This window comes from Pelecanus crispus, chromosome 3, assembly GCF_030463565.1.
Source record: "Pelecanus crispus isolate bPelCri1 chromosome 3, bPelCri1.pri, whole genome shotgun sequence".
Classification (NCBI taxonomy): Eukaryota; Metazoa; Chordata; class Aves; order Pelecaniformes; family Pelecanidae; genus Pelecanus; species Pelecanus crispus.
This window is the reverse complement of record NC_134645.1, coordinates 101905061-101925094: the sequence shown is the minus strand read 5'-3', so window position 1 is coordinate 101925094 and position 20034 is coordinate 101905061. Positions and strand designations below refer to the sequence as shown.

General features: G+C 36.7%; 1 protein-coding gene across 1 annotated transcript in view; it reads right to left on the bottom strand.

Annotated features, from left to right (window-relative positions):
* The window catches only part of LOC104027713 (protein eyes shut homolog), a 961671-nt gene that overhangs the window by 548169 nt on the left and 393468 nt on the right, over positions 1–20034 (bottom strand). The window contains exons 22-25 of the mRNA XM_075707654.1: positions 14507–14766; positions 2636–2732; positions 1522–1629; positions 702–847 (exon numbers count right to left, since the gene is read on the bottom strand). Of these exons, the coding sequence (XP_075563769.1) occupies positions 702–847; positions 1522–1629; positions 2636–2732; positions 14507–14766 (611 nt within the window). The remainder of the gene's footprint in view (positions 1–701; positions 848–1521; positions 1630–2635; positions 2733–14506; positions 14767–20034) is intronic.

The following is a 20034-nucleotide window of genomic DNA, read 5'->3' as shown; positions in this document are numbered from 1 at the left end:
TGGTATGGGTAGAAAAAAACCTTTTATGCAGAAAGAATGTAGAAATGATACAACTTGAGGCAGACAACTGCAAACATTTCTGCAAACAGTCGTATGACCCCATGTGTTTTCAGGTTACTTAAGCTGGATGTATCAAAACATTAAGTATGAACTACTTGTTCTTCAGCATGCAGATCATTTAAATAAATGTCAACATAATCTTAGAGAAATTTTACATCTCTACCCATTAAATATTTTGTCATTAGTTCTGTAAAAATGTAAAGATTAACACTAAAGGTAACAGTATCAGTCCAACAGGTCAGGAAAGTCTTAAGTGTCACTAAGGTTCTACGCAAACTCAGATGACAAGGTAGCATTTTATTATGTTTTTAAAATTTACTCTGCACCTATGGTAGTACTTTTTTCTTGGCTGAATTCAGAAAACATTGATTTTCTTTGCACTACACAATCTCTCTTTTAATACGTTTCAACTGAATGTATGGGTGACTAAAGAAATCATAAATCAAGCCTTAATGTAAATAACATCTTGAGCTACTTAGAATTGGATCAAAGTTCTATTTGAATCAATATTGATTTATCCTCCAATAAGCAGATGATCCTGTGTACTCTTCCTTGATTTAGCTGAGGCCATTGCTGTAAAATTAAAAATATGTAAAACCTGGGAAATAGCCTTCTCCACTGTGGTAGAGAGCAGACCATACCTGTGAATCCAGGGGGACAGAAACACCGATAGCCTCCAAGCCTGTTGACGCAGCTGCCTCCATGCAAGCAAGGCAAAGTTTCGCACTCATTTACATCCATCTCACACAGAGACCCATAGTACCCAGGTGCACAACTACAGATGAACCTTCAGAAAAGGGAAAATCAGGTAAGTCAACAGAAGTAAACAACATGATCTATTCCAATATTCTGAAGCTATATGTATGTCCTCATGTCATGCTGGTGTCTCTAATCATCATCCATATTAAAATAATTAACAGACTTCTCTCATTTCCATGTTTCTGAAACAAGCAGAGTGATTTACTCTTCTTTAAATTAGTAGAAAAATGGTGCACAATAATTTTAGCTGAAGGTGTAAAGAATGACTTGAGGGCTTATGTTCTTTTGACACAAATCTCTGAGTAAGTATAGTGTGTTGTGGAACAAACACAAGATACAAATTTTTCTTATTCTTTTAGTAAACATTTACACTAGCAAAGGTCGTTGTTGGAAGCTGAAAAGAGATGTATCAACCTAACTGAATATCAATTTTCCCCTAATTCACTCTTATTCCAAATTTTAAAAAGAAGGGAAGAAAAAAAAGTAAGGAGGAAAACAACAAGTTGTGCTGAAGACAGTTTACCTTCTATTTTCCTCTCAGGTCACATAAGCAACAAATAGCTGAGTCAGTAGCATTTGCCTACCTCATTTCAATACAGAATCCCCGTCATATGCTGAAGGTCCCATCCAAACCTCAAGGCAGCAAGCAGACTTCATACATAATAAAATCAGGGAATTGCTTTTCATTTAGTAGTATCTAACCTGTTTATGAGATCCAGGCAGGTTCCATTGTTTTTGCAGGGTCTTGATAAGCATTCATTAATCTCCACTTCACATAGTGTCCCAGTAAAGCCATGTTGGCAGGAGCACCTAGCAAAAAGGATGTCACTATATTACTTTGTAGTTTAACACAAAAAGATTCTGGAAAAATGTGGCAGATTTTGAGAGGTACGAATAAGGTGGTTCCAAAATTGTGTTTTTTTTTTTTTCTGACCATTACAAAGTGCTGTACTTTAACAAGCTTCACAAATATAGTGACTGCAGTGCAGGAAATAAGATTTTTGCCATTATTAGTTGAAGGCCAGAGGCTTTGTGCTGACCCCACTGTGCAAGGGCTCAGAACTTGCGTGGCCTGAGCTGGTTTTCACTTGACACCTGCCCTGTAGCCAACTGACTACTGCCTCTCATGCTTTAGCTTCAGCTCTGGGAATAGCACCTATGCTGAGGGTGTGACATAGCGGGATAATCATGGTGTTACAAACAATGGCCTTTTGCATCCATGTGGGCTGGAGAAGCTGGTAAACAGTGCAAAGGAAGTAAATGGTGATAAGGAAACATACAAAAATAGCTCCAAGCAGGCCTGAGACTGACGATGAGAAAACCCCCACCGTAAACATCGCATTTCTCCTGGCAAAGACTTACAGATGCTGGCGACTGCCAGTTCTTCTTGAGAAAGACTGAAATCACTGATCGCAGGACCCAGACAGACATTGTGACGGTAATCATAAACAACAGAGACAAGAGCTAGATAATTGCAAGATTTCCTATATAACAATTGTAACTACATTGTTCATGAAGCTGTTTTCTATTAATTTCAACTTAGACCATTAGTATTACTGTAACTGGACTAATAACAACTGTTTGTTATATTTTGATTAGATTATTAAGATTTTTAATTAGCCCTGCAATAGATTCTTGGGTCCACATGTATGGTGTACACGTATGTCTTTTTGCCCACAAGAAGATTTTGAGTGTAATGTAACAGTGTCAAACGCATCACAAAAAAAGATGTATTATATCACTGAAGGACAGCAAACGTAATACAGGAAACGTACCAAATGAATAGCTAGATGATAAAAAGAATAATTTTCCTCACCTGTAATGGTTAACCCCGTCCACACAGAGACCTTCATTCTGGCATGGATGGGAGATGCACTCATCACTGTTAACTTCACAGTAAGTACCTTCAAATCCTGAAACAGATTATATGAACTGTGAATGAGTGAATTCTACTACATAATGTGAATATAAGGGTCACAGATCCTCTTGGAGGTTTGGCTGTCTGAGCTCAGGACCAACTTAGACAATGCAAATGGCAGGCCTGAGAAACCTCAGCTGCCCTTGAAGCTGTTCAAGAAAGAGCTGAGATAAGCATCAGTGGTGACTGCCCCTTCTCTTGGGAGCATCTAAGCTGAGACTCTTTGACCTTGGTATCTGACTGACCTGTGTTGCAGCCATGCGCATGCCTAGCCATGTACCTCTTAATCTGGATGCTGACTTTGGCCTTCAGACTAGCTCCCTGGCTTGACCTTGGACCTGCCCCATTTGCTGTAGACATGACTGGAGACCTGGCATATTATGCTGATCCTGGACACCATCATCGGCCCCGTCCTGCTCTCCTCATTCAGATACTGTCAGACAGGACCCTTGACAGTAAGGTCCCTGCCCTGGTAGCCTTGATAAGACTCCTGGCTTACTTCCACTTCTGGAGCAGCCAGCCATCACTGCTCTCTGACTCTAAGATCAGGGGCAGCAAGTAGATGCAATCCTAAAAGAACCTTCTCCCATTTTTTTGTTCCTTAGCTTTGACAATTCATTTCCAGAGAGTGTTAAGAAGTCTTAACGTACTTTAATGACCCAGAGAGAACTGATTTGGATGGAGCACCTGGCTAAATATACTGGGGAAATGGAACCCATTTTAAAGGACTAAAAAGGCTTTCTTAGGGAGTGTGCGACAGTATCAGAAACTAAGAGCTAATTCAGTAATTAATATATTACAGAGCATAGTGGAAGTTAGAGAGACCACATTTATTCAAAGCAGTCAGTAGATGAGAAAAAAACATTTAACTGGTTTTAATATTTAAATGAAGAAAAAATATGATCAAGATCTTATCTGCACAGGACATTACTTCAATAATACATTACATTTCCCTGTGTAAATGTCCCAGAATATGCGCTGAAGACAAATAAGAGATTTTTCAGTGATATAACAATACTACTTTTGCTTTTAGACAGCATACTACACCTTGCAATGTTCGCATAAATAAATGTTCTACTAAATACACAGTTGTCTTAAAATTACGTACAGTGGATATACTATAGCTACTTAGTTGAATTTTGCACAAATTTAATATATATGTTTCAATTGATGTAGTAATGAAACCATTACAATGAACAAACTATTTGCGCTGTAGTGACTATAATACACATGACCCCGATAGCAGACTGACTACAGAGCATTTATGGTGTTCACTAAAGTGCTTTTGAACACCATTTAGATATCAAAATGAAATTAAAACAACTATAAACTCAGCCACTGAAATGCAGTGTATATTGTTATAAATATATGAAGGCCTTACTGTATTCTCTATTAAAACAAGAAGTAAAAATTGTTATCAGTACTTTTTTTAGATACTGAAATAAGGACAGTAATGACTTTTATTGTTATATTATGTGTTTGTGGTATTCAAAGTACTTCATGAAAGTCGGGAAATCATGAAGTATCACAGTTAGAATGGTATGGCTTATTTTTATTTAGAGAAAATCACTACTGGAAAAATTAAGTGGCTTGGTCAGAGTTGTAGGGAAAGCTGTAAAGAGAAGTCTCTGCTGGGCACTCCAATCTATGATCTAAACATCAGCCCACATCAAAGCAGTTGGTATTTTCTTCTTACCAGGATTTTTTCTGTTCAAAAACTTTCCTGGCTAGACCTGACTGAAATGAGTCCTGAATATTTGCTGAAGGTTTCACAGCAGTGTCTGCTACAAATCTGGAAAATAAAGCCTGGAATGTATCTCAAACTAACGCTTCAATTATAGTCACATATACTCTTATGATGTTACTCTTTTTTTCAGAAATATCTTCAGTGTGAAGTGATACCGTCATTTATTTCCTATCTGTATGACATTTCACAAAAATTTGTAAAAGAATTGCCATTATAGGAGACAAAAATTCTCTTTTGCAGTGTACAGCTTTGAAGTAGTTCCCTCAGCACAGGCAGCCTTGTTATATTCTGAATGGTTTAGTTTATTACTTGCAAATGGACCAGAACCAGAGTGAATGATCCACATACTTATCTGCACTTATCTGTACTTATCTGCACCTTAATATTGCAACTTGAGCCTTCATCTGTATTTGGCTGAAGTTTGATTAAGGAAAAAAGAAAGGTAAAAGGACTATAATTTGGGCCGTGACATGCTAGTTCAATGTTCAGTACTAGGCCTGCTTACATCAAGAAGACAGCAGTCACTCACACACACACACAAAATAATCAGGAGTTGGGGTTTTTTTGACACATGCCACCCCAGTGTCACTGAATAAGAGCGAAAAAGATGTTAACATATTTCTCTAACTCCGGTTTGATTAAAAAGTTAAGAGGGCATAGCAAACGTGAGACCAGGACCACAGGGCCATTTGTACCCAGCTTCCTCAGCTGTGACTTTTCATTTATTTGTAATGTTTGACATTTCCGAAACTAGGTTTTGTTAAGAGAGTAGAAGGCTATGTTAATGGGCAGAGGAAATGGGACTTCACTGAAAAGTAGTACGCTGAAAGAGAAAGTAAACCTGTGTCATATTATAAGTAACTCAAAGATGCACAGAGAGTTTTTAGTTTTATAAGGTAATCAGAAATGGGTGTGAAGCTAACAAAGCAAAACTTAAAAAAATACTAACAGAACTTATATGGAATAGCTTCTTATTCTTTTGTGATACTACATAACATCTGAGCAAGCATCTTTTTTAAAAAAATACCACAGCTGTCAGATTAAAATACATAAAAAGGAAAATGGAAGGCATTCATCATTCTGCTTCTGCCTGTCGTCCCCACTTTGTTATGGATATTTTATAGTCTTTCTGAAGTAAACAGTACTGAAGTGAATATATAAAGCACCATTTAGACACATTTTTGATTGCAGTAGTACACATTTTTCCAGCCCATAGCAAAATATAGCTACCTTGAAAAGACATAAAGTAAGTAAATATACAGCAGCCATGATACTTTATCTATTATTCCTACAAATGGAGAAAAATACTATTTTCATCAAAAGATTTTGCTGGCTATCTACTACGTTATGAAATAAGCAATCTATGTGTTCAATTTGCTATTGAATATTGTCTTTTTTAACTGACATAAATTAGCTCAGTCCTTTTTTTATTAAAAAAGTCAGTAATTTTTTTCTTAATGACATGTACTGTTAAAAATTACACAGAAGTATTTAGATGATTTTTTTGATCCACAATGAAAACTTTTGAACTCATGCAGGAACATTTTCTAAGGAATTTTTAAACCTTGCTAGCAATTTTTACAGAAGATTTCATAAAAAAAACTTCTGCTTTCAACTAAAATGGTTAATCAGAAACACTCAAATCTGCTTAAAAGAACCTGAAAAATATTAGTAGTGTTATTTAACTTTATTTCATTCATAATTTCTGCATGTCTGTGCTGTAGCATATTTATAATTTATGAAGTTTGCACAAAGGATGTTTCAATAAAGGCATATGCTAACAAGCCAATTTTCATTCACTCCTGATATATGTTCTCACAGTAAATTACAAAAATAAGTAAGTGTAACACTGTGCACATCACTCGTACAAACAGGAGAAGTCAAACCTCAAAACATATACTACAATGTTAGGATTAAAATACTTATAAAATTATTAGTTTATAAATATACTTGGACAGACACCAATCATACTACTTTCAGATCCAAAAGAATATTTAAAATGCTCATAGCTAAGTGGAACTGGTTTAAGGGAAGAATTACCTTGGTAGTTTATTTACACAGTGCTTGTTGAAGCCACAAGATACCTCATGGGTCTAACACATGTGGACTCAGGTCATTCTTGTATTTTACATGATAGTCAAGCACAATTTAAAGGGTAATTTAATGCATTAGGTTATTTATAAGCTACAGCTGCTGCCACACATAGCTGTGAACTTCTGGGATACTTAAAACTAAAATTAATGTATGGATGAAATTTTCACAGTAATGTAGATATGTTTCCAAATTATTTAATGTCTTGCAAGAGGAAAGAAAAAAGACAATGGGGGGAAACTGACTTGAAATATTTAACATATCAGATATACTACAGAAACAAACATTTTTCAGTTGCAAAGAAACTTGCAGTATGTAAAAAAAAAAGCATTCACTTAATGCAGCCAACAAAACTTTAATGCTTCACTTGTAGTTTATAGTGTGAATACAATTAATTCATTTGAATTATAAAACACAGTGAATTTTACTTCAAGCGAACTATTTTGTAAAGTGGTACCTTACTGAAAAGCCTGAAAATACTCATGGTGCTGTAATACATTGTTACTGTAGCAATATTTAGTACTATGTGTAGGAAAATAATATGCACATTTAAATGCAACTACTTACTGCCTTTGTTACTGCAAATCAGTCAAACTACAGATCCTGTAAAATCAATAGCACATGTAAATTATTTGATGTAGCTCTCCGGCCATATACTTAACAAGGTACCTTTTCCACATCGCAAACCAAAGTGACACATTAAAAACGCAATTTTTGACCTTAGTGCTTTTTGTGTGGACAACCTGAGTTTTCTGAACGCAGGTCAAACCACTCTGAACTTCTAAATGAAAAGATGCATCTAATCAATGGGGAAGAGCAAATGGCACACATTGTCACTTGCGAATACAAAATTCCGTTAGATACCTGCTCAAAATTTCCAATATTGAATTCAAGAAAAAAGTGGCTTTTTTCTTTTTTTCCAGGTGGCCAATATAAGGCTAGACAAACATCACTGTAAAGTCTGACAAACATACATTTTTTATTTGTCAAACATTTTACAGTTTTCCTGCCACATTAGAGAAACTGAAGATGTGAACAGAATCTCATTGGTTCTACCTCTAATCCACATTTTTTAAAAAACTACAGGGAGACAGTACTTCATTTAAAACTTTTATTTGTCATTTTAGGGAAAACGTATAGGGTTTTTTGAGGAAGTGAAATGTATCTCAGAAATGTTAACAGTTTTCATAGTAACAGTAATTTCAAGACTCAGAAATTTAACAGATATGAAAACCAATTGAAAATCATTGCAATTCTTTTGTGTTAGAAAATTTACTTTTATTTCTGTATATTTTTATCAGTTCAAGTAGCATGAAAGTGACTTTAATAATATGACGTCTAAAAATACCTGTGTTCTATGGAGAATGTCACAAAAGCAGCTCATCTAATCTCAAGCCCTAGTTTTCTCATACTCAACGCTAGCCTAGTGGGTGCGACAGTATGCTCAAATTTGCTTGCAATTTATGTGCAGGCAGAATGATACATTCATTTTAGTTTACAGAAATTCCAACATCCTATGGCAGTTTTGCTGCCAGTGGATGAAGCATTAAATGCTGTTGCTTAAGATGGGACAGATCCTATTGTTCCTTCTGTTTCTCTGAAATATGGGAAAAGGCCGCTGCACATCTCAACTCTGTCTATGGGACTCCTGCGAGCTGCAAAGTGTGGGATATGCAGAGCTTAGAAGCTCCACATCGGCTGTTACAGTTATGGTCATTTTCATCTCCTTATTCCATTGCAGAGAAATATTACAGAATTTACCTATGCAGGTAACACAGAGGACTGACAGGATTCTTTCCCCATAAACTCTCTACCGTTTTACTCATCAGCACAGTATTATGGATTATATTTGTCTCCTTACTGTGAACCATTTATGGACGAATGTTTGCAAGCAGCAGAGATACCACAACAGCCCCATAATCATCAGTATAGGTATTTAGGTTATTCAGTACAACATAGGTAGGTACACATAACAAAATCAAGGGGGAAATATTAGACATGGTAAAAAGGCTATTTCCCCTTGTGAATTATGTATACACGTATACATATTTATCAATGACCTAGACGAGGGGACTGAGTGCACCCTCAGTAAGTTTGCAGATGACACCAAATTGGGTGGGAGTGCCGATCTGCTGGAGGGTAGGATGGCCCTGCAGAGGGACCTGGACAGGCTGGACCAATGGGCCGAGGCCAACTATATGAGGTATAACAAGGCCAAGTGCTGGGTCCTGCACCTGGGTCACAACAACCCCATGCAACGCTACAGGCTTGGGGAAGAGCGGCTGGAAAGCTGCCTGGCCGAAAAGGACCTGGGGGTGTTGGTCTACAGCCGGCTGAACATGAGCCAGCAGTGTGCCCAGGTGGCCAAGAAGGCCAACAGCATCCTGGCTTGTATCAGGAATAGTGTGGCCAGCAGGAGCAGGGAGGCGATTGTCCCCCTGTACTCGGCACTGGTGAGACCGCACCTCGAATACTGTGTCCAGTTTTGGGCCCCTCAATACAAGAAAGACATTGAGGTGCTGGAGCGTGTTCAGAGAAGGGCAACGAAGCTGGTGAAGGGTCTGTAGCACAGGCCTTATGAGGAGCGGCTGAGGGAACTGGGGTTGTTTAGCCTGGAGAAGAGGACGCTGAGGGGAGACCTTATCGCTCTCTACAACTACCTGAAAGGAGGTTGTAGTGAGGTGGGTGTTGGTCTCTTCTCCCACGTAGTTAGCGATAGGATGAGAGGCAATGACCTCCAGTTGTGCCAGGGGAGGTTTAGATTGGATATTAGGAAAAATTTCTTCACGGAAAGGGTGGTCAATAATTGGAAGAGGCTTCCCAGAGAGGTGGTGGAGTCACCATCCCTGGAAGTGTTCAAAAAACAGGTAGACGTGGCACTTTGGGACATGGTTTAGTCTAGTCTACCCTTAATTGGTTTAGTGTGGACTTGGTAATGTTAGGTTAATGGTTGGACTGGATGATCTTAAAGGTCTTTTCCAACCTAAATGATTCTGTGATTCTATTCTATGATTCTATGTATCTGAAAAAGAAACTGGCACTGAAGGGCTCAGAAATCTGACAACGGCAATCTCCAGTTTATAGAACTTCTGTTCTTTAACATCTACTTATTAGTTCTGCTTGATATTATAAATTTTGTGCATTATGGTAATTTTCACTTAGCCTTAAGTCATGGGCTGAAAAATATTTTGTCTCAGTTCAAACTTCTGGCGTAAGATGCTACAGACCTAATGAAAATAATCATTAGCATGATAGGACAAAAGGTATTAAAAAAGGTGTCACAGGAAAGAGTTATTGACAGTAGTCTGATGAAAGGGGTGAGAAAGTCCTGAAAAGAACTGTTTAAAACAAGGACTTCAGAAATTACCTTGAAGCATCAAGAAAGGAGCTAGAAAGTCTTGCTTTTGGAAAGAGTACTTGGAGGATAAAGAAAAAATAGGACAGCTAACTCCAGTACGAAGTGTAGCTATTGTTTCTCCTTAGAGATGAAACAGTACTCTCCTTAGATCTCACTGACAGCTTTCTCTAGACCAAGACACAATTTCCCTACACCCTAAAACTGGTGGTTGAAACCTTATGACCCATGCAATTCCTTTTCCATAAACCAGTTTTTCAGCTTCTCAACTTCTAGCTTTATATCTTCAACGATACAATCAGCACAAATGAGATGACAAAGATTTTTGACTACTTGTGTGCTATAATGACACAAATTGCTGCTCTCCACTCTTTTGTTTTATGCCTCTCTAAACCTGTGCTTCCCAGAACTATGTAGATTAAAAAAAATTCTCTACAGAAATAATAATTCAGGCAACAGGCAACTGGTAAGGAATTCAGCCCATCTACCACCTGAATAAATTGTCCTAAGCTGCCTATATAGTCAGCAGAGTGACATAAGTATTTCTGTAGCATTAGCCATTTGACTTTGTATATCTCCTTTCGGGTGAAATAAATTACCTCAGAAAACTGCCTCTTTCTCTTCATTTACTGTAAATGGAGTACAGGGGGACCTCGTCAATGTATACTGTGTATACCTGTATGTATACCTCCTCAATGTAATGCTGTGGACATCTATATCTGGTCAAATCCATCCAGACTTTCTGGTGTATTTGTTTCAATAACAAATACATTGTTTCATTGATTTAATTTCCCTTCTGAGTTTCCTAACTCATTAAAATGGCGCTGAACAAATGCTGACCAAATAACCTGTATTTTTGAATGGGGTAGGTAAAGCTTTGGTATGAACTCTCTCTCTGCGCAATATATAATGTATTTACATACATGTTTCCTGTCAATTTTCCCATCACAAAAGGTAGGCAGCATATTGCTTCTATTAACAGGGGGACCGCATAAGCATCCTGAGATAAGGATATTAATTGCACTAATGAAGGAAGATCTACATCTAATTTTAAAGAAAGAGATTAATTTCTACCTTCTATTATAAAAAAGGAAGAATTCTAAAAATCCTCTGAATTCAACAACCTTGTCCTTCCCTTCCTGTCTTTATGTCAGGAACAACTGTATCTGCTGTTCCCACTAAGCTTGCCTTGCTTTAGCTCCTAGATATATCTACTAATAATTCTCACAGAAGAATAAATCACTGTTAAAAAATGTCTTTTATTAGAAAACACCAGATGTTTTCTGGCCCATGGTTTATATTGGCAAATTAATTTTTGTCTTGTTAATTCTAAGATTTATGTGCCTGTATTTCCCCAGGTTTCTCATTTCTCCATGATAACTGTCACCTTTTGTCTCCCATTTCATCATTAAGTAGGCCTATTGTTGTTCAACAGTCCTAGCCAGAGAGCTGATCTTGCACTCTGTAGTTGCGTGCCCTCTCATAGTTTTCCTTCATTTTGAATATATCTTTTTCAGTAATTTGTTCTTTCTTGGAACACAACTGTTCTCAGAAAGCTGCACTGTTTTTACCAAACTGTCCTGTCTTCCCTTTGGCTTGCCTTTATGAAACTAACACTTTTGTGCTTGGCATTATCCAGAACAGCATGGTCTGATGTTCATCCTCTAGTTTATTTACCCTTTAGTTCACTCATGCATGCAGCTGAATTGCTCTTTGGATCTTTGGCATGTAGACCTTCCAGGGAATCCAGGAATAGTTGCCCAGGCTCAGCTACAGATATTTCAACATTATTTATATTCCATAGCTTTGCTCATGTTTCCTACCTTTCTCTTCTGTTACACTATATTTTCATTTCTATTATTAAGATAAATTCCAAGAATGGAATTCTCTAAGAACAGAAAAACATGTTGATAAATTAAGCAATAAAACATTCTACTATTTGCCTTAAGTTGTCCCTTCCTCCTCTGTTTGGTTTGCATTTAGTATGTAGCATATCAGGAGAAACTAATGGCAGGATTCAATGCTGGGTATATCCACAAGAGTTCAAAAAGCCATCTCCTCCCAACTGCCTTGATCAAACGCTTGCTTATCAGTTAGTGGCAAAGTATGTAAGAGGAGGTGTTTTCTGTATGCTTCTTGGGAAACCCCCTCTACTGCAGTGATTCCTAAACTTTGGCAATAATCATAGAATCATATAATCATTCAGGTTGGAAAAGACCTTTATGGCCTACCCTACACCATTCTTGCAGCCATGAATATACCAGCATACAATTGTAAACTGTTCAACCTGCTTGTATGAACAACTTAAACTCATGGTCTCACACTGTTCCATAATCTACAATATGAGAGCTCAGTTTTGCGTTATGAATGTTATAATGCAGCTCCTTGCACAAAGCAAACCTCTACAGCTAGGGCAGACACCTCAAAAGGAAGTTTTACATTTTTATTACTTATAGAATTTTAAAAATCTTTAAAGCAAAACCAGACAACTATAACTTCTTAACATACATACAAGAATAAAGATGCATAGTTTTGCTTTATAGTGTAGGTTAATGGTCGGACTGGATGATCTTAAAGGTCTTTTCCAACCTAAATGATTCTATGATTCTATGAAAATCGTGACTTCATTATCCCCCTACCAATCTGCTGTAATAATTCTGTCCTAGGCTAACATCTTACATCAAGTTTGATTGTGCCCAATTTATACTCTATCAGCTTTTGTCTTTTCTGCCCTAGTATGGCATCCCAACCCCAGCTCCCTGTAGTCAGTGGATATTCTCTTTTTCTTCTGAGTAAGTACCACAGCTAATAGCATGATTTCTGGTCCTATTGTACCCTTCTCTGATATGCTTTTCTAAAGTTAATCTTTAGAATTTGGTAAGCACAGCTACATTTTATGACTCTTCCTAAACCAGATTCATACCTTCTAATGACTGGATTGTTAACTACTGGTAAGTTGTATAATCAACTGCCATTTGGCACTAAGTCAAGTATCTTGGAGTAATCTAGCTATGTCAGTGTGATTGCCCTTTGTGATTGTATCTGTAATCGTGACAGGTTTATTGGGAGAGAAAGGGAGGTGCATGGCAGACAGAAATAGGAGAATAAAGGAAAAGATGACAACTGTGGAAATAGATTTCCATAAACTGCTTTCAATTAAGTTTCAGTATTTTACTGTCTCTCCTTTTTTTGTAAGAGTCCTGAATAAATGGTTGCATTTTTCCTAGCATGAATGATTAACTCCGTTAATGAATTAAGCCTTTTACCACTTTTCAATACTGAGATTTTTTTGACTTTCCAAGATATGTTAGCAATGCACATGACTGGTTCACATAACTCCCTTGCTAGTCCCCTGAAGATTCCTAGCTGCAAGCTTCAAGAATCCTTCAAGACTCAAAGTTGCCTGAGAATGTGGGCTGCGATTTTTTTTGATTCTTGAGAAACTGTGCACAAAAATGTTTTGAAAAGAAGGCTTTTCTGAGAAATGTTAAGAAGAGACTTGAACTACATGTCTCTCTACAGATAATTTCTGAAAAAGGTTTCAAAATCAATACATTGTATTAAAAGCTGTTTTTTAAAAAGCAGCTTTCTAAATGATGCTTCAAAAAGTAACTTGCATACCTCCCCAGTGACTTTAACTCCTCAACTTATAGTAACCTTTACCTTAGTAGCAAAAATATCAAGCTATAAATACTGCTGAATTCTACGTATTATTTCCACATCCTTGCAGCTCAGTAAACAGTGAGTAATACTATTGTGGTGTAACACTGCAATTAATGTATTTGCTACCCTTGGTCCCTAAGACACCCCTACACCCCTACCATGTATAGGTATAAAAGCAATGACTTCAAAATCCTGCCTAAATTCCAGATTCAGTAACTGTACTCTCCCTACTTAAATTTTCACTACAGTTTTAATTAATGTATTCTTCAATCCCTATGCAGAACTGCATAGTGACGTTCTGCATAGTTAAACTGTTGCTCCTTTCCACTTTAGCAGTTCTTGTACATCGAGGGAGAGATCATGTTTTTTAAGCCATGGCCCAGGAAAGCTGTCAGCACCTGTTGTGATTTTGCTTGCTGTGCATACGGAGAGCAATCCACTCTATACATTAGGCACGGTAAGATTACTCCCCTGATGTGCCAGGCCTTCCTGACAGCTCAGCAGGAAGAGGAACCATTTCCAACTTGCTCCAATTTCTGTACTTCTAAGAGTTTACATATATTTTGTCTGTTTCTGCCTGTCTGTCAATTTAGTCTGTCGGCTCTGATGGCCAGCTGCACATCTATCTCTATGTTGTTGTAACAATTGAAACAGTAGTTCTGAGTGCCGGAATCTAAACAGCCGTAGATTTAATAAGTACTATAATATTAGAAATTAATAGTAGGCAAACTGACAGCTATCTTACCAATCTTTTAACATAACTGATAGACCTGCTGTTATTCATGAAGGTTTTATGTGCTTTGAAAGGTATACATTGTTACTTTCACTGCAGATAGCATTAAATTCAACACATATTTGCAATTTTTCTGCAGCACAACAGACAACAGAAAAGATTCACTATACCAGTTCTTACCTGTTTTGCAAATGCACATTGGATTTCCATCGACTTGTGCCAAGCAGGTTGAATTGTTTATGCATGGATTGTAAGGCAGCTCACAGGGACTGAAGCGCTGATGGCAGAAGTCACCAGTGTAAAATGGAGGACAAATGCATACAAACTGTCCCTGCCTAACAGATTCATAACAGGTGGCTCCATTCAAGCATGGTTCAGAATCACATTCATTTATATCTTCACTGCAGTCTGGCCCCGTCCACCCTGCTGTACACGTGCATCTGAGGGTGGGGGGAAAAGAAAAGTCAAAAACTTAGTCCAATCAGTTCCAACTATTTAAAAACAAAAAACCCAAGAATCTTTTTCTGTGCATACCTTTTTTCTGCCAATTGTATCAGACTGAACTATGAATAAAAGCTATATTCAGGTTCTTCTCCCACAATTTATTTGAGCAAAAGCAAAATGACTTATTCTAAATCACAGGATTTATCCACTTAGCGAACCACCTTGTTTAGTTAATGCTGACAGAATCATCTGTGGATCTTCTTTTAAGTTTAAACACCACCACAAATTATCAGATGTGGAATGTAAATTTCTTTAAGCTTTAGGATTAGAAAGACATCTTTTCATATGTGTGAAACTCAGTAGGTACTTCAGTGTCTGGGATTAAATGTACCAGGTAGCATTCAATACACTTTTAAGACAGAAGGTAGGAGGTCAAAGGCACAATAAATGATAGAAGAATCCTCTTTTTATGACGTTCTTTCTGGTTTTTGTATGCTCTGGTGAAGACCTGTTATTACAACACAGAAAAGAAAACTTGGACCAAAATCTACGTTACATCTGATTGTAAAGAATCCATCTTCATGAATTAGATAAATATCTGGTTTTATTTACAACAGGAATATGATGAGAAGGTTCTAAAAATTTGAAGATAACAATTTGCTAATGATTTCAAAGTTTGCAGAGAAAATTTCCTCATTAGTTGCAGTAAAAGAAGGCTCTATGTGTTTTAAAAAGTACACATTCTTGTTACTTTCACTGAGGGTAGAATTAAATTCAATATATATGAATGGAACTATCTGGCAGGACAACAGACAACGTGAAAAATTAACTATACCAGCTCTTACCTGTTTTGATTGATATTGATTTCGGGCATTAAACCATTCAAATGTATCTTGATAGTTCTAATCTGATAAAAGGAATTGTTCTTAAATAATAAATAGGTCATTCAATGGAGAATCAATTAGGTAGTTCTGTTCTATAAGGCACAGGTATTGCTTGCCACACAAAAGGCAAACTTGGCTCCTTTAAAACAAACACAGTGTTTTCTTTGACATTTTTAATGTTCTGTGTGATTGGTTCATGGGGTATAATTTCCATGTCACATGAAATGAAATGAGTATTACTAAGGAACTTTATCATTTGAAAGTCCTCAGTATTTTAGTAATAAGGATTCAAAAGTCAGGTTATTGTATGTTTTTAATGGGAAGAAAAATATTTGTAACTATCAAAAGGCATTCAGGTATTCTTAAAGTAACTATGACAAAAATCGCATCTGAAAACTTATTTATCAGTTACAGCATCCAAAACACATTTTTGGAAATACGGTTACAAATAAATATATTTTGTTAACCTGTGTTTAAGCACAACATACCTGCTTTTGCTATACATGGTAGCATCAATTTAGTATCGGGAGGCAATACCCACTGAATAACAGCGCACCCACTACTCAGCACTTTGTTTACTTTTCTCCTAAGCAGTCAATCTATAAAAGACTAGCCGCTATTACAAATTAAGTATCTCCAAGTCACTGACACCGAACATAGTAGAACACTCTCTCCCAATAGATCAGAACAAGTATTTTAGGTACGAATTGTTTTACAACTGCTCTTTTTCTTTTCTTGACTTCAATTATGAAGTTCTGAACAAATTACTACCAATGAACTACTCCAAAGTGGTATGTAGTATCTTTTCTATGCTCCATTTGTAGCTTGGAAAGCTCATTAAATGAAGAGCCTTTCAGTTCATGTTAGGAGAACGAGCTTCAATTCTTAACTGCTCCAACTGTTATGGGTGTAACTGAGGTGCAGAGGAGCAAACATAAAACATGTTCCATTCCCTTCTTTTCCCTAATGAGTTTCATAGCTGCCTTTGAGTTATCAGAACTATTCTGTATGGCCACAGGGAACACTATGTCAGATGGAGATCACTGAAACACAGCAATTATCTACACTACACAACTAGCCAGTCCTACCCTGGTTTCATGCCACCTGAGATGTAAAGATCAGTATTAATGCAAAAGAGACAATAACATAGTTTTATTGTACTCTTATCTGCATCATTAAGAAGTTGCTGGTGCCCTCATTAACTGTGAAAAAATACATAGAAGTGTCTATCTTGAGGCCCAGCTTTGAGAGACAAGACAACGTTTTGTCTTAATGAGACCTGTTATTTAAACAAGGTAAGGAGGTGTTAGGAGCATTAAAAGCACAGAATATAGAGCAGAGGTTTTTTTAACTGTGGATTATCAATTAAGCTACCATAGCTAATATTCTTGTAAATTATCTGATCAAAAGGCAAAACCCAAACAGTCTTTTTCAAAATGAACATTTCATTCACTACGTTAGAAACATCAAGACGATTTCTAGGATCCTCAAGAAAAAAGAAGGAAAAAAAAAAGGTAAGACATGCTTTTATGAGACCACATAAAGACAGCCATTGCCTCAACTTCTTTCTGTTCTTCTACCACCTCATAAACTCACATAAAAAATTCTAATAATGCTAGCAAAATATGACTAAAGTTTTCACATGCCTTCTAAAGAGAAGAATGTAAATATGGCAGATGTTCTGTATGGCATTTTGTGTTTATTCCTAAATAGCTTAGAAATTATGTAAACTTTTTTGAACTTATTTGCCAACACTTGGTGTTTAAATAATGCTAAGTTTTATAAAAGCAATCTAAAAATGCAAGTTATATATATAAAAAAATAGTATTAATCAAACATTAATCAAAATATCTTTAAGCATGGAAGTTTGCTATTGTCTGTCAATTTCTCTGCTGCATTCAGTAGGAATATATTCAGAATTTTTTAGAAACTGTGTAAGTCTAAAAGATATATTTAGTCTACAACTTACATAAAGCTAAATAAATATAAATCTGAAAGACTTATATTCATACATACAAGTTACTTTGGGTATCTGAAATAATTTTATCATCACTAAGCTCATAAAATTAAAGAAACAATGCAGGAAAAGCACTAAGCTCCAGAAAGAAAATTAACTGGAAAATGTCTTTTACGTTTTCTCTTAAGAACAAACAAAATCACTATCTTTATTCACACGTAGTTGTAAATTCTAAAGCTAAAGTTTTTACAAGGTCTTTCTTATAAGAATTTGGCATTTATGAAAAAAATACCAAATTACAAAAAATAAATCCCTAAACAAGGCACATCATCTATTTCCAGATTAGCTATGAAAACATTTGACTTATATTACACAATTAAGCAAATGGCATCTTATCCTTTCATACCCTAATTGCATACTTGTTTTTCTAACTTTTACGAACAGCAATGAGAAGACAACCCATCACAAACATCAAGAATAATCGTATTACACATTTTCTGTTCTATACTTTACAATTAGTTGCGAGAAAAACTTTTTTGGGAAAAAAAAACAAAAAAATTTTTCTTTTTTAAAATAATGTTGTAAAAAATGATCTGACAGGCTGTTGAAATGATATTTTAATTTTAAATAATAAAAGTGTCTCTTAAACAGTAGAATAATTTATAACATCTTCAAAGAAGCATGCACTAGCACATGTAATGAGAGAAACAGAAGATTTAGGTTGATGTAAAAATTCTTAATTTTAACTAATTTCCCTTCCTCCAGAATCCATATTTTATTTTCAGTAACCTAATCCAAATATTTCCATTGACATTACAAAATCAAGTCATGCATGATTCTTTTCTTTAAATTATTCATTTTAATAATGCAAAGCCCACATGATGCTTTGGTTGTGACGTGTAGAACTCCTCCAACACATATAGATCAGCTTTTATAAGTATTATTTGTTGACTTTCCATACCTCTCCATACATTTAAGAGCCTTCCATACAGACACAAATAAAAGGAGAGGGTAATGAAAATATACAGTATACAATATAAATTATATCCATGGTTCTGTATTTTACAGCTATCTGAACCATCTTACATACTCCACCAGCTTTCACCTCCAAAAGCCCTGTTATGAGTTTATCTCTGATGTTCTAGTTCTTCACTCTCATGTCAATCCTAGATGTTCTCCTCAAATTTCCACCATGTCTCTCCTCCTCTTCCCAAGTTGATGTGAGCCTCTCTACCATCACTTCCATTATTCAATCTTTACCCTCTTCCTAGAGCTCTCCATTTGTAACCAAACAAATGTGACACAGAAGAACTAATGAGAGAGGTCAAGATTGGAGGCAGCCTGGGCTGCAGTGCTTATGCCCTGATGGAATTCATCATCTTGAACGATTTGGACCAGCTGATAAGTAGAGTCAGGACCCTGAATCTTAGGAGAGCAAACTTTGAGTTGTTTAAGGAATTAGCAGATGGAAACCCCTAGGAAACTGCCCTCAGGGACAAAAGAGTTGAACAGAGCTGGCAACTCGTTAAGAACATGTTTCTTAGAGCACAACAGCTCTTGATTTCCACATGTAAGAAGGAAGGCAAGAGACCAGGATGGCTTAGTAAGGACCTCCTGAATAAACTGAAGCGTAAGAATGAAATGCACGGGCAACATAACACAGGACATGTACCCTGGCAAGAATAGAGGATGCTGCTCCAATGTGTAGGGATGGGATTAGGAAAGCTAAGGTACATTTGGAGATGAATTTGGCAAAGGATGTAAAGAATAATAAGAAGGGCTTTTACAGATATGTTGGCCAGAAAAGGAAGTCTGAAGAAAATGTACCTCTGCGATAAATAAGACAGGAGAACTGGTGACAACTGACACAGAGAAGGCTGAGGTACTCAACAATTTTTTTTTTGCCTCAGTTTTCAATGCTAATCTCTCTTTCCACATCTCTCAAGCCACTGAACCTCACGGCAGGGACGGGGGAATTAAGTCCTTCCAAACCTAGGAGAAGGTCAGGGGGCTCGTTGAGCTGCACCATGGGTCCTGAGGGAATTGGCTGATGTAGTTTCCAAGCCACTCTCCATCACAGATGAAAAGTCATGGCAGTCAGGTGAAGTCCCCAGTGACTGGTTTAGTAGGCACTGGTGGTGTTGGGTTGATGATTGGAATGATGATCTTAGAGGTCCTTTCCAACCTGAATGGTTCCTAGTTTTTACTTTCATTAAAAATAATCGAGCCACCAAGCCAGGAAACATGAAATCGCTACTCTGCCCTTAACTGGTTTAGTGGTGGACTTGGTAATGTTAGGTTAATGGTTGGACTGGATGATCTTAAAGGTCTTTTCCAACGTAAACGATTCTATGATTCCATGACTGGAAAAAGGGAAATGTCATGCCCATTTTTAAAAAATGTAAAAAGGAGGACCCTGGGAA